General features: G+C 49.7%; 1 protein-coding gene across 1 annotated transcript in view; it reads left to right on the forward strand.

Annotated features, from left to right (window-relative positions):
* Nucleotides 1-1,728: 1,728 nt before the first annotated feature.
* dgat2 (diacylglycerol O-acyltransferase 2) overlaps nucleotides 1,729-14,171 on the forward strand; it is a 73,652-nt gene continuing 61,209 nt past the window's right edge. Inside the window, exon 1 of the mRNA XM_085999725.1 lies at nucleotides 1,729-2,193. Within this exon, the coding sequence (XP_085855851.1) occupies nucleotides 2,154-2,193 (40 nt within the window). The 5' untranslated portion in view covers nucleotides 1,729-2,153. The remainder of the gene's footprint in view (nucleotides 2,194-14,171) is intronic.

Genomic DNA, 14,171 nt, shown 5'->3' on the forward strand with positions numbered 1-14,171 from the left:
TTTGAAATTTTCAAATGACCCCAGGCCTCAATAGCTTTTCGAGGGAGAGAGTTCCAGATTTCCCCCACCCTTTGTGTGAAGAAGTGCTTCCTGACATCACCCCTGAACGGCCTGGCTCTAATTTTAAGGTTCTGCCCCCTTGTTCTGGACTCCCCCCACCAGAGGAAATAGTTTCTCTCTCTCTACCCGATCAAACCCTTTAATCATCCCTTAAATAATACCCTGCAGTGGAGTGCCAGCCGGGATTTGGTGCTCAAGTCCCGGGAGTGGGGCTTAAACCCACAACTGTCTCAGTCAAAGGCGAGAGTACTGCCCGCTGAGCCACGGCTGAGACTTAAGGGACCTGCATCCCAGTACGGGTCAGCATCTTCATGAGAGAGAGAGCGGGTGGATAAAAATTTTATATATATATGATGCGTGCGTCAGTGGGTTGCACCTTCACCTCTGAGTCTGAAAGGTCGTGGGTTCAAGTCCCCACGCCAGAGACTTGAGCACAAAAGACTAGGCTGACACTCCCAGTGACAGTACTGTATGCCTCAGAGACATGGACCATGTACAGCAGGCACCTCAAAGCACTGGAGGGGTACCACCAACGCTGCCTCCGCAAGATCCTGCAAATCCATTGGCAGGATAGGCGCACCAACGTCAGTGTTCTTGCTCAGGCCAACATCCCCAGCATCGAAGCTCTGACCACGCTCGATCAGCTCCGATGGACGGGCCACATCGTCTGCATGCCCGATATGAGACTCACAAAACAAGCGCTCTACTCGGAGCTCCGGCACGGCAAGAGAGTCCCAGGTGGGCAGAGGAAACGCTTCAAGGACACCCTCAAAGCCTCCTTGAAAAAGTGCAACATCCCCACCGACACCTGGGAATCCCTGGCCCGAGACCGCACAAAGTGGAGGAGGAAGGCGCCGAGAGGTCTCTTCGCCGGGAGCAAGCGGGATCCAAGCGCAAGGAGCGCACGTCAACCCAAGCACCCCACCCACCCGCCCCTTCAACCACCGTCTGCCCCACCGGTGACAGAGACTGTAGGTCCCGCATTGGACTCATCAGTCACCTGAGAACTCATTTTTAATGTGGAAGCAAGTCATCCTCGGTTCCGAGGGACTGCCTAAGAAGAAGACTGAGGGAGTCAGTACTCAGCCACCTCACTGTCGGCGGTGCCGTCTTTCAAATGAGACGTTAAACCTAGAAGCCCCGTCTGCCCTCTCGGGTGGACGTAAAATATCCCAGGGCCACTATTTCGAAGAAGAGCAGGGGGGGAGTTCTCCCCGGTGTCCTGGGGCCAATATTTATCCCTCAACCAACATCACTAAAACAGATTATCCGGTCATTATCACATTGCTGTTTGTGGAAGCTTGCTGTGCGGAAATTGGCGGCCGCGTTTCCTACATTACAACAGCGACTACACTTGAAAGCGCTTTGGGACGTCCGGCGGTCGTGAATATAAATGCAAGTCTTTCTTTAAGAAGGGGCAACCCTTCAGATTAAAAACAAATACAGTTGCACAGAACTAGTGCATCATTTATAAATTTGAGTCTCTCTCTTTGCTGTGGGTGCTTAATTAAAAAAAAAAAAAAAATTGTGACCCTGGGAAGGAGTGAGTGAGTAAAGCTTGGCGTGCAAAACACCCGACAGCTGCTCCATGGATATGTCAAAGGCTTCTCCAACCCACGTGGACTCCGCTCCGAAAGTGACCAAAAGACATGGAGGCGGGACATTGGGACCCTGCCATTCAGACTCTCTCACAGAAGCTGGAAGAGGGAGAGAGGTAGGAAGAGCAACTCTCCCAGGTGCATTTACATTCGCCTGAATCTTGCAACAACCACAAAAAAATGCAACCTGTTGCCCACTCATTTCCCCCCGAAAAATCTATTTAAATTTTTTTTGCAATTGCGGTTGATTTGAGTTGTAGTGCAGGTTGGAGAATCCCTGCCTCTGCTGTGGGAGAATGGTATCCCCCAACTATTAAAGGGCTGGCTTGTGCCGTCCCTTGCTGCTTTCTTTCTCACTTTCACCTTTTTATATTTTCGGCTCCTTTCTTTTAAATGTTGCAATATATATGTATATAATTTGCTGCATTTTAAGGTGGGGCGACCTCTTATTTAATTCAGTGTTCAAGAAAAAAAAACCCGGTACATAAAAGAAGAATGAAGACCATTATTGCAGCTCATTCAGGCATCTTAAGGGGTAAGTGCAGACCTTTGCAAAGCAACCTTTGCTTAATTTTTCTCTTTCCTTCTTGTGTGTTTTTTTTTTAAATTTCAGTACTTTTTTTTTTCTAAATAGTTTGCAATAAAATGCACGGGGAAGGGGTTGGGGTTGGGGGGGGGGGTGGGGGGCGTTATTTGTTCCCCTCTGATGCTGTTTGCTAAAGGTACACTCACATTGTGGCGAAGTGACCTGTCACAAACTGATTCTGGCTCACTCTGCAGTCATGCTCCCAGCTGTTGTAGGCTGAGATCCTGAGCTGACTTTTTGGAAGGTGGGTGGGGTGGGGGGGAGTGCTGTGATTTTTAAAAATTGCTCAGATGTTGGACATCATGCATGCCCTATAAACTTAACCAGACAGCATTTTAAACAGATAGAGCGTGTATACAATCCCATCTCTGCTTCTTGTTTGCACGATTCTTATGCTGGATTTGAGAGTCCCAATATCGACAAGGTGCAAATAGTTTTACTGCACCTACTCAGCTTTTCTCTGCTCCCTCCCTTCAAGTTTGTGCCTGTCCTTAAGATTCCTAAAGTCTGCCTTGCACTCTGTGCAAGTGCGACAGCCGCAGCTCAAGTGGTCGCCTCCCTGAGTCGGGAGGCTGCGGGTTCACAGTCGCGAGTCCGGAGGCTCGAGCGCAAAACCCAGGCTGACCCTCTCGGCGCAGTGCGGAGGGAGCGCCGCACTTTCGGAGGCACCGTCTTTCGGATGAGACGTTAAACCGAGGTCTCCGTTCACCCTTTCGGCTGGACGTAAAAGGATCCCACGGCCATTATTTTGAAGAAGAGCCGGGTGGGGTGGTGGGGGAGTTCTCTCCGGTGTCCTGGTCAATATTTATCCCTCATCCAACATCGCTTAAAAAAAATAAAAAAAACAGATTATCACGTTGCTGTTTGTGGGAGCTTGCTGTGCGCAAATTGGCCGCCGTGTTTCCTACATTACAACAGTGACTACACTTCAAAATAATTTAATTTGCTGCAAAGCGCTTTGGGACATGAAAGTCGGTGTATAAATACAAGTCTTTTATAAGGACCTATATTAAGTGTGTAACCTATTCACTGCCATCTCTCACTTTACATTTTAACTGTTTGTTTCATTCCCCCCCCCCCCCCAAAAGTATGGTGTGCTGAGTGAGAGTTCGTTTTGCTCTTCACATCAATTAGTGAAAATAACTTCTGAAGCTTGACCGCTCCTGTATTTTGGTGGTGATCTTGCTCCTATAGTTGCTTGGTGTTTGTCCGGCTGTGACCTGTTGTCTTATTTAGTCCCGTTGTGCCATCCTGCCTCTTGTCGGTCGCTCGGTACGGTGTTACAGTCTCTTCATGAACTCTAAGGTAAATCATTACTGCCTGTTTAACGAGCCAATGATGGAAGTTTTCGGGCCTCGATAATGATCGGGGGCTGCTGGTTTTCTGTTTTCATGGCATACGGACTGAATTCTGGAAGGGGGCCTCCAGACTGCCAGGGAAAGTCCCATATTCCCATGTAATTAAAAATAACCTTTGCCCAGTACCGCCGAGCATGGCGCGGCAGTCTCTTTCTATAGAATAAGCAAGATCACAGCTTTTCCCATTTCAGAAGGTGTCAGCCGTGGCTCAGTGGGCAGCTCTCTCGCCTCGGAGTCAGAAGGCTGTGGGTTCAAGTCCCCACTCCAGAGACTTGAGCACAAAAATCTAGTCTGACCCTCCCAGCGCAGTGCGGAGGGAGTGCTGCACTGTCGGAGGTGCCGTCTTTCGGCTGTGATGTTAAACCGAGGTCCCGTCTGCCCCTTTGGGTGGATGTAAAAAAAAAAAACACCCACGGCTGCTATTAGAAGAGGAACAGGGGGGAGTTCTCCCCGGTGTCCTGGGGCAATATCTATCCCTCAACCAACACCACTAAAACCATTTATCTCATTGCAGTTTGTGGGAGCTTGCTGTGTACAAATTGGCTCCCACGTTCCCTACATTACGACAGCGACTACGCTTCAAAAGTGATTCACTGACTGAGGTTGTGAAAGGTGCTATAAATAAATATATAAATGAAAGTCTAGTCTTTCCTTTTCCTTTGTTTCAATTGTGAAATGGGATCCTGAGAGTTATTGGCTTACACAATCAAAGTTAATAAAGATACAAAAGCAAAATACTGCGGGTGCTGGAAATCTGAAATAAAGAGAGAAAATGCTGGAAATACTCGACGGGTCAGGCAGCTTCTGTGGAGAGAGAGAGAAACAGAGTCAACGCTTCAGGTCGATGACCCTTCGTCAGAACTGGAAAAAGCAGGAAATGTAACAGGTTTTAAGCAAGTGTTGGGGCAGGGAGAGGGGGGAGGGGAGGGAAGAACAAAAGAAGGTCTGGGATCGGGTGGAAGGCAGGAGAGATTAAGAGACAAAAGGGGACGATGGTGCAAGACAAAAGGAGATGGTAATGGGACAAGTTAAGAAACAAATGATGACTCTAGAGACCTTTGAATTAATCAGCTACTGTAGGCCAATGGCTCTGATGGTCCTTAATATTGGGTGATTTTCAGCATTTATTAAAGAGGCACTATTTTTTTGGTCAGGGGGCCAAGATGCATATAAAGCAGCAATGTGAGTCGTAGCGTGATTTATGCTCCGTTATTGAGCAGTGTTCGCGCTCGCCAGGTGGCTTCATGGCGAGTGCGGTACCACCTTCTTCTGGGGCAGTCCCTCAGAACCGAGGATGGCTTAAGAAAAGAACTTTGTTTTGAGACGCCCAACTAGCTCACTTTTAATGGCAAAGCCTACCCCACGGAGGCGGCGTTCTTCTTCGGGTTTGCCTTTCCAGAAGAAGGTGCAGCCACCGCCTTGCTCCTTGAGCTGGCCTTCCCCTGCCCGCCGGGTCTCGCTTAGGGCGGCGATGTCAATGTCGAATCGTCTGAGCTCCCGGGGCAACAAGAGCGGTACGGCGTTCCGGTCTGCCGTTGTTGGGGTTGTCCACGAGGGTCCTGACGTTCCAGGTCCTGAACTTCATTTTAAAGGGGTGGAAGATGCCTTGTGCGTGAATCCTTTTAATGTGGGGCGGCCGTTGCACACCAGCTCCCTGATACGTGGTACTGAGCCACGCTGACTAGATTCCGTCTAAAATCCGACTGCGTCAGTGGGTGTGTCGGAGGTTGTGACCGGAGGACCTTCTCTTAGGCAGTCCCTCGGAACCGAGGATGACTTACTTCCACATTAAAAATGAGTCCTCAGGTGACTGATGAGTCCAATGCGGGACCTACAGTCTCTGTCACAGGTGGGGCAGACGGTGGTTAAAGGGGCGGGTGGGTGGGGTGCTTGGGTTGACGTACACTCATTGCGCTGCCTGCGCTTGGCTTCTGCTTGCTCCCGGCGAAGAGACTCAAGGTGTTCGGCGCCTTCCCGGATGCTTCTCCTACACTTTGTACGGTCTTGGGCCAGGGATCCCCAGGTGTCGGTGGGGATGTTGCACTTTTTCAAGGAGGCTTTGAGGGTGTCCTTGAAGCGTTTCCTCTGCCCACCTGGGGCTCTCTTGCCGTGCCGGAGCTCCGAGTAGAGCGCTTGTTTTGGGAGTCTCGTATCGGGCATGCGAACAATGTGACCCGTCCATCGGAGCTGATCGAGTGTGGTCAAAGCTTCGATGCTGGGGATGTTGGCCTGAGCAAGGGCACTGACGTTGGTGCGCCTATCCTGCCAATGGATTTGCAGGATCTTGCGGAGGCAGTGTTGGTGGTACCTCTCCAGTGCTTTGAGGTGCCTGCTGTACATGATCCAGCGTCTTGGTTGTGGAGGAGTCGGGTCAGGTGGGTGAAAGCAAAAAAGCAGCTTCTGTAAGCAATCCCAAGGTGCGAGGAAAAGGAAACGGGACAAGGTAACTCGCCCAACCGCCCATTTATAAATCGACAGGCGGCCGGAGTGGGCAGAATTCCCCAAGAAGAACAATCTGCCTTGGAAAAACAGTGTTGTACAAATCCCGCACCACCTGTACTTCAAATACAAGATTCTAACTATCCTCATCCCAGCATTTTGTTGAATAGCTTTCCAATTTATTAAAAAAATAAAGACCTCAGGACATCCCAAAGCACTTTGCAGCCAATGAAGTACTTTTTGAAGTGTAGTCACTGTTATAATGTAGGAAATGCGGCAGCCAATTTGTGCACAGCAAGCTCCCACAAACAGTAATGTGATAATGACCAGATCATCTGTTTTTAGTGATGTTGATTGAGGGATAAATATTGGCCCCCTGCTCTTCTTCGAAATAGTGCCGTGGGATCTTTTATGTCCACGTGAGAGCAGACGGGGCCTCGGTTTAAAGTCTCATCCGTAAGCTGACGCCTCCGACAGTGCAGCGCTCCCTCAACACTGTACTGGAGTGTCATAGAAACATAGAAGATAGGAGCAGGAGTAGGCCATTCGAGCCTGCTCCACCATTTAATGAGATCATGGCTGATCATCCAAATTCAGTACCCTGTCCCTGCTTTCTCCCTTGATCCCTTTAGCCTTAACAAATATATTTAAAGATCAGCCTAGATTTTTGTGCTCGAGTCTCTGGAGTGGGCCTTGAACCCGCAACCTTCTGACTCAGAGGCGAGAGTGCTGCCCACTCAGCCACGGCTGACTCTGTTTGTAGAACAGAATTCAGTATGTTGCAACTCCAGTACTTGGTTACTGTCAATTCTGCTCCACTGTTGACTCTTTCCTCTCTTCCACCCCCCCCCCCCCCCCCAAGGGAGGGGAGGAGAGGAGAGGAGAGTGAGACCAGATAGGCGGATAATGACTCTTTTAGATATTGGAGCAGAGGGGGAGACATCTGACGGAAAGTGGAGAGACTTGAGATGCTTTTGCGGTGTTGCCAATGCACTGCTTACCATTGGCTGTACCTTGGGAACAACTCTCTACAGCCCTCTGGACTCAACATCGAGTTCAACAATTTCAGATCACATATATATATTTTTTTTATCCACAATTTTTGTTTGGCCCCCCTTCCCTCCCTTCAGTGGTCCTTCACTCTGCCAGCGCAATTCACACCCCATCTAGAGCCATCCTTTGTTCCTTAACCTGTCCCATTACCACCTCCTCTCGCCTTGAATATCTCTCAATGTCTCTCAATGTCTCCTGCTTTCTATCCCATCACTGACCTTCCCTTTTGTTCTTTCATCCCCCTCCCCCTTTTCCCAGCCCCTAAACTTGCTTTCCATTTCCTGCTTTTTTCCAGTTCTGACGAAAGGTCATCGACCTGAAACGTTAACTCTGTTTCCCTCTCCACGGATGCTGCCTGGCCTGCTGAGTATCTCCAGCGTTTTCTGTTGTTATTTCGGATTTCCAGCATCCGCAGTATTTTGCTATCGGCTTTCAGGGAACTGAGTATTGTAGACACGTGAAAATATCACTCCACTAATCTTGTCTGGGGCTTTCTGTTTCCGAAATTGGGGGAATGATCCTGTGCTTTTGTACCCTCATCAGAACACCTCCCACCCACCCTCCAAGATTGAGCCATTTAAATCCCACTATGGTAGGATGGCACTAGGATGTGCAGTGCCCCCAATGAAAACATTAAGGTACCACTGGTTGAGGAAGAAAGGTCCTCCAATTGTACCAAGCTGTGAGCCGGGGCTCAGTGGGCAGCACTCTCGCCTCTGAGTCAGAAGGTTGTGGGTTCAAGTCCCACTCCAGAGACTTGAGCACAAAATCCAGGCTGACGCTCCAGTGCAGTACTGAGGGAGTGCCGCACTGTCGGAGGGGCAGTACTGAGGGAGTGCCGCACTGTCGGAGGGGCAGTACTGAGGGAGTGCCGCACTGTCGGAGGGGCAGTACTGAGGGAGCGCCGCACTGTCGGAGGGACAGTACTGAGGGAGCGCCGCGCTGTCGGAGGGACAGTACTGAGGGAGCGCCGCACTGTCGGAGGGGCAGTACTGAGGGAGCGCCACACTGTCGGAGGGGCAGTACTGAGGGAGCGCCGCACTGTCGGAGGGACAGTACTGAGGGAGCGCCGCACTGTCGGAGGGGCAGTACTGAGGGAGCGCCACACTGTCGGAGGGACAGTACTGAGGGAGCGCCGCACTGTCGGAGGGACAGTACTGAGGGAGCGCCGCGCTGTCGGAGGGGCGGTACTGAGGGAGCGCTGCACTGTCGGAGGTGCCGTCTTTCGGATGAGACGGTAAACCGAGGCCCTGTCTGCCCTCTCGGGTGGGCGTAAAAGATCCCATGGCCACTATTTTGAAGGAACGCAAGGGGGTTCTCCCCGGTGTCTTGGCCAATATTTGTCCCTCAACCCACATAACTTTAGAAAAACCAGATCTGGTCATTATCACATCGCTGTTTGTGGGATCTTGCTGTGTGCAAATTGGCTGCTGCGTTTCCCACATTACAACAGTCCTTCAAAAGCACCTAATCGGCTGTAAAGCGCTTTGGGACGTCCTGATATTGTGAAAAGGCGCTTATTTTAATAGTTCTTTCTTTCAACTGTATTCTTTTCCGTATATTTCTGCAGTGAGGAAATCTTTTTCAGAATTGACTGAATTCTACAGTGCTTGCAGTGTATGTGTGATTTTTCAGTGTATCCAAATAGCAAAGGACACATTCCCGGGCCAGCTCCCCGAATGATATCTGAGGGCCTACAGAGATCAGAACAAAGTGGCAGTATAAAGAGGGCAAACTCCTGCAGCAAGGGCACTCTCTCCAGACACTAGCAATAAGACACACACCAAAAAGTGCCCATCTGATGTTGAAACTTGCTTATGTGGATATAAGAACATAAGAAATAGGAGCAGGAGTCGGCCATTCGGCCCTTCGAGCCTGCTCCGCCATTCAATGAGATCATGGCTGATCGTCTGCCTCAGCTCCATCACCGGCCCTATCCCCATATCCCTTGATGCCTTTACTAGTCAGAAATCTATCGACTTCTGTTTTGAATATACCCAATGACTGAGCCTCCACAGCCCTCTGGGGTAGAGAATTCCAAAGATTCACCACCCTCTGTGTGAAGAAATTTCTTCTCACCTCAGTCCTGAATGGCCTACCCTTTATCCTGAGGCTGTGGCCCCTGGTTCTAGACTCCCCAGCCAAGGGAAACATTCTCCCAGCATCCACCCTATCAAGCCCTGTAATAATTGTGTATGCTTCAATGAGATCCCCTCTCATTCTTCTGAATTCAAGAGAATACAGGCCTAGTTTACTCAATCTCTTCTCATACGACAGTCCCGCCATCCCAGGAATCAATCTCGTGAACCTTCGTTGCACTTCCTCTGTGGCAAGTATATCCTCTTCCTCTTTTTTGCTCCTCATGCCCAGACCAAATTGAGACTGAAATTGCAAAGGCTTCACCAAAGTCAACTGAGATGGATAGCAAATAACAATTTGCATTTATATAGCACCTTTTTAAAGTAGTAAAACATCCCAATGCTCTTCACAGGAGCGATTATAAAACAAAATTTGACACCGAGCCATATTAGGACAGGTGACCAAAAGCTTGGTCAAAGAGGGAGGCTTTAAGGAGCGTCTTAAGGGAGGAGAGAGAGGTGGAGAGGTTTAGGGAGGGAATTCCAGAGCTCGGGGTCCAGGCAGCTGAAGGCACGGCCACCAATGGTGGAGTGATGGAAATCGGGGAATGCTCAAGAGGCCAGGATTAGATGAGCACAGATATCTCGGAGGGTTGTGGGGCTGGAGGAGATTAGAGATAGGGAGGGGCGAGGAGGCCACGGAGGGATTTGAAAACCAGGATGAGAATTTTAAAATCGAGGCGTTGCTTAACCAAAGTGGGTCAGCGAGCACAGGGGTGATGGGTGAATGGGACTTTTGGATGAGCTTACAAGTTTACCAAGGGTTGAAATTGGGAGTCCAGCCAGGAGTGCGTTGGAATAGTCGAGTCTGGAGGTAACAAAGGCGTGGATGAGGGTTTCGGCAGCGGGCGAGCTGAGGCAAGGGCGGAGTCGGGCGATGTTACAGAGGTCTTGGTGATGGAGTGGATGTGTGGTCGGAAGCTCATTTCGGGGTCAAATATGGCACCAGGAAGACCCAATAGTCTAGGGCAGCCGCCCCAAACCTCTCCGCCTCGCCACACCTAGTTTCCTAGCTGATAAGGGAATTAGGGGTTATGGGGAGCGGGCAGGGAAGTGGACGTGAGTCTAGGTTTGGATCAGCCATGATCCTATTGAATGGCAGAGCGGGGCCGTATGGCCTGCTCCTGCTCCTACTTCTTATTGTACTTATGCACACCTCTCTCTCCTCCTTTTAAGACTCTGGTTAAAACCTACCTCTGTGACCAAGCGTTTGGTCACCTGTCCTAATTTCAGATGGCTCGGTGTCAGATTGTGTCTGTTAACGCTCCCCGTGACACGCCTGGGAAAGTTTTATTACGTTGTCTACAGGTGCTAAAGGTGCTATATAAATGCAAGTTGTTGTTGCTGTAGCTGTGAGACATCTTTGTACTGTCTTGAACTCGCGTTGAAACCAGAACTCTTTCCCATTTATTATTCTCCCACGTAGTTCCATGTTTAATGGCTTGTCTAGCCTGCGGTGGGATTGAGTTTGGGTGGAAGAGGACTTGGTTCATTGATACACGGCACAAAGGTTGTCACTTTTGTGACCGCACTGAGTGTGGCCAAGGAATCAAGGCCAGGTTGTGTTCGTTTTGGGAATGTGCAGCGGCAGAGTTTGTGTCCTGGTGCAGTTCCAAAAAACGGCAAATCTGGCAGCAGAATGGGGACCTCTGCTCCTCGCTTCTCTTATTTTGTTTAATGTAAAAAATTAACTTCCTTGTGAGGAGCAAGAGCAGTTAGAGTATTGAAGGGGCTTGTGTTTTTGTCATCGAGTCATAACGGCACAGAAGGAGGCCATTCAGCCCATCGAGTCCGTTCCGGCTCTCTGCAGAGCAATCCGGTCAGTCCCATTCCCCCGCTCTATCCCCGTAGCCCTGCAAGTTTATTTCCCTCAAGTGCCTATCCAGTCTCCCCTTGAAAACATTGAGTGTCTCCGCTTCCACCACTTCCGTCGGCAGCAAGTTCCAGGTCCTCACCACTCGCTGCGTAAAAAAGTTTTTCCTCACGTCCCCCCTGTATCTCTTGCCCAAAACCTTAAATCTGTGTCCCCTAGTCCTTGTACCATCAACTAGTGGGAACAGCCTTTCCCCGTCTAGCCTATCCAAACCCGTCATAATCTTGTACACCTCTATCAAATCACCCCTCAACCTCCTTTGTTCTAATGAAAACAAATCCAGCTTCTCCAACCTGTCCTTGTAGCTAAGATCCCCCATCCCCGGAACCATTCTGGTAAATCTCCTCTGCACCCTCTCAAGGGCCTTCACATCCTTCCTAAAGTGTGGTGTCCAGTACTGGACCCAATACTCCAGCTGTGGCCTAACCAACGCTTTAAAAAGGTTCCGCATCACTTCTCTACTTTTGTACTCAATACCTCTATTTATGAAGCCCAAGATCCCACATGCTTTGCTAACCACTCTCTCAATATGTCCTGCCACCTTCAGGGACCGATGCACATTAACTCCCAGGTCCCTCTGTCCCTGCACACTCTTTAAAACTGTGCCATTAAGTGTATATTGCCTCTCCCTGTTCCTTCTGCCACATACAAGTGCCATGGTAATATGTTCCGACAGGATTTACACATGTGTTTGAGACTCTGTGCTACACACTTAGAAACATATGGCACAAAAGGAGGCCATTTGGCCCATCATGCCTGTGCCGGCTCTTTGAACGAGCTCTCCAATTAGTCCCACACCCCCTGCTCTTTCCCCACAGCCCTGCAAATTTTTCCCTTTCAAGTATATATCAGCTTCCCTTTTGAAAGTTACTATTAGAGTCATAGAGTCATAGAGTAATACAGCACGGATAGAGGCCCTTCGGCCCATCGTGTCCGTGCCGGCCATCAAGCCCTGTCTAATTTAATCCCATATTCCAGCATTTGGTCCGTAGCCTTGTATGCTATGGCATTTCAAGTGCTCATCCAAATGCTTCTTAAATGTTGAGGGTTTCTGCCTCCACAACCCTTTCAGGCAGTGAGTTCCAGACTCCAACCACCCTCTGGGTGAAAAAGTTCTTTCTCAAATCCCCTCCAAACCTCCCGCCCTTTACCTTGAATCTATGCCCCCTAGTTATTGACCCCTCTACTAAGGGAAAAAGCTCCTCAGCATCCATCCTATCTATGCCCCTCATAATTTTGTACACATCAATCATGTCCCCCCTCAGCCTCCTATGCTCCAAGGAAAACAAACCCAATCTGCCCAGTCTCTCTTCATAGCTGAAGCGCTCCAGCCCTGGTAACATCCTGGTGAACCTCCTCTGCACCCTCTCCAACGCGATCACATTATTCCTGTAGTGTGGCGACCAGAACTGCACACAGTATTCCAGCTGTGGCCTAACCAGTGTTTTATACAGCTCCATCATAACCTCCTTGCTCTTATATTCAATGCCTCGGCTAATGAAGGCAAGTATCCCATATACCTTTTTTACCACCTTACCCACCTGTTCCGCCGCCTTCAGGGATCTGTGTACTTGCACACCCAGATCCCTCTGACCCTCCGTCTTGCCTAGGGTCTTTCCATTCATTGTGTATTCCCTTGCCTTGTTAGTCCCCCCCAAAGTGCATCACCTCGCACTTTTCCGGGTTAAATTCCATTTGCCACTGTTCCGCCCATCTGACCAACCCATCTATACCGTCCTGCAGACTGAGGCTACCCTCCTCGCTATTTACCACCCTACCAATTTTTGTATCATCCGCGAACTTACTGATCATACCCTTTACATTCATATCCAAGTCATTAATGTAGACCACAAACAGCAAGGGACCCAGCACCGATCCCTGTGGTACCCCACTGGACACAGGCTTCCAGTCACAAAAACAACCTTCGACCATCACCCTCTGCCTTCTGCCACTAAGCCAGTTTTGTATCCAATGTGCCAAGGCACCCTGGATTCCATGGGCTCTTACCTTCTTGACCAGTCTCCTGTGCGGGACTTTATCGAAGGCCTTACTGAAATCCATGTATACCACATCCACTGCGTTACCCTCATCCACACACCTAGTCACCCCCTCAAAAAATTCAATCAAATTAGTCAGACATGATCTTCCCTTGACAAAGCCATGTTGACTATCCCTGATTAATCCTTGCCTCTCCAAGTGGAGACAAATTTTGTCCCTCAGAAGTTTTTCCAATAATTTTCCTACCACTGATGTTAGGCTCACTGGCCTGTAGTTCCCCGGCTTTTCCCTACTACCCTTCTTGAATAATGGTACTACATTAGCGGTTCTCCAGTCCTCTGGCACATCCCCTGTGGCCAGAGAGGTCCTGAATATATGTGTTAGAGCCCCCGCAATCTCTTCCTTTGCCTCACCCAGCAGCCTGGGATACATTTCATCCGGGCCTGGGGATTTATCCATTTTTAGGCCAGCTAAAACCGCCAATACCTCCTCCCTCTCGATGTTAATATGCTCGAGCATATCACAGTCCCCCCGCCCTATTTCTATGTCTACTTTGTCCTTCTCCATAGTGAAAACAGATGCAAAAAATTCATTTAGAACCCCTCCTACATCTTCTGCTCCCACTGCCCTTTCAGGCAGCACGTTCCCCATCACAACAGCTTGTGCCCCTTTACTTCATAAAGTATAGTTTGAGTGAGTGAAGAATCATGGGTTAATTCTGTCCAGATAATTTGGCAGGCTTGCTTTGCCTTATAAATGACACCTTGCATCCTAAAGAAAGAATGCGCTCCCTCAGTACTGCACCTCCGACAGTGCGGCGCTCCCTCAGTACTGCCCCTCCGACAGTGCGGCACTCCCTCAGTACTGCTCCTCCGACAGTGCAGCGCTCCCTCAGTACTGCTCCTCCGACAGTGCAGCGCTCCCTCAGTACTGCCCCTCCGACAGTGCAGCGCTCCCTCTGTACTGACCCATCGACAGTGCAGCTCTCCCACATACTGACCCATTGACAGTGCAGCACTCCCTCAGTTCTGCCCCTCCGACAGTACAGCACTCGCTCAGTACTGCCCC

This window comes from Somniosus microcephalus, chromosome 10 (genome assembly GCF_052327205.1).
Source record: "Somniosus microcephalus isolate GS21.2 chromosome 10, FLI_Smic_1.0, whole genome shotgun sequence".
Lineage (NCBI taxonomy): Eukaryota > Metazoa > Chordata > Chondrichthyes > Squaliformes > Somniosidae > Somniosus > Somniosus microcephalus.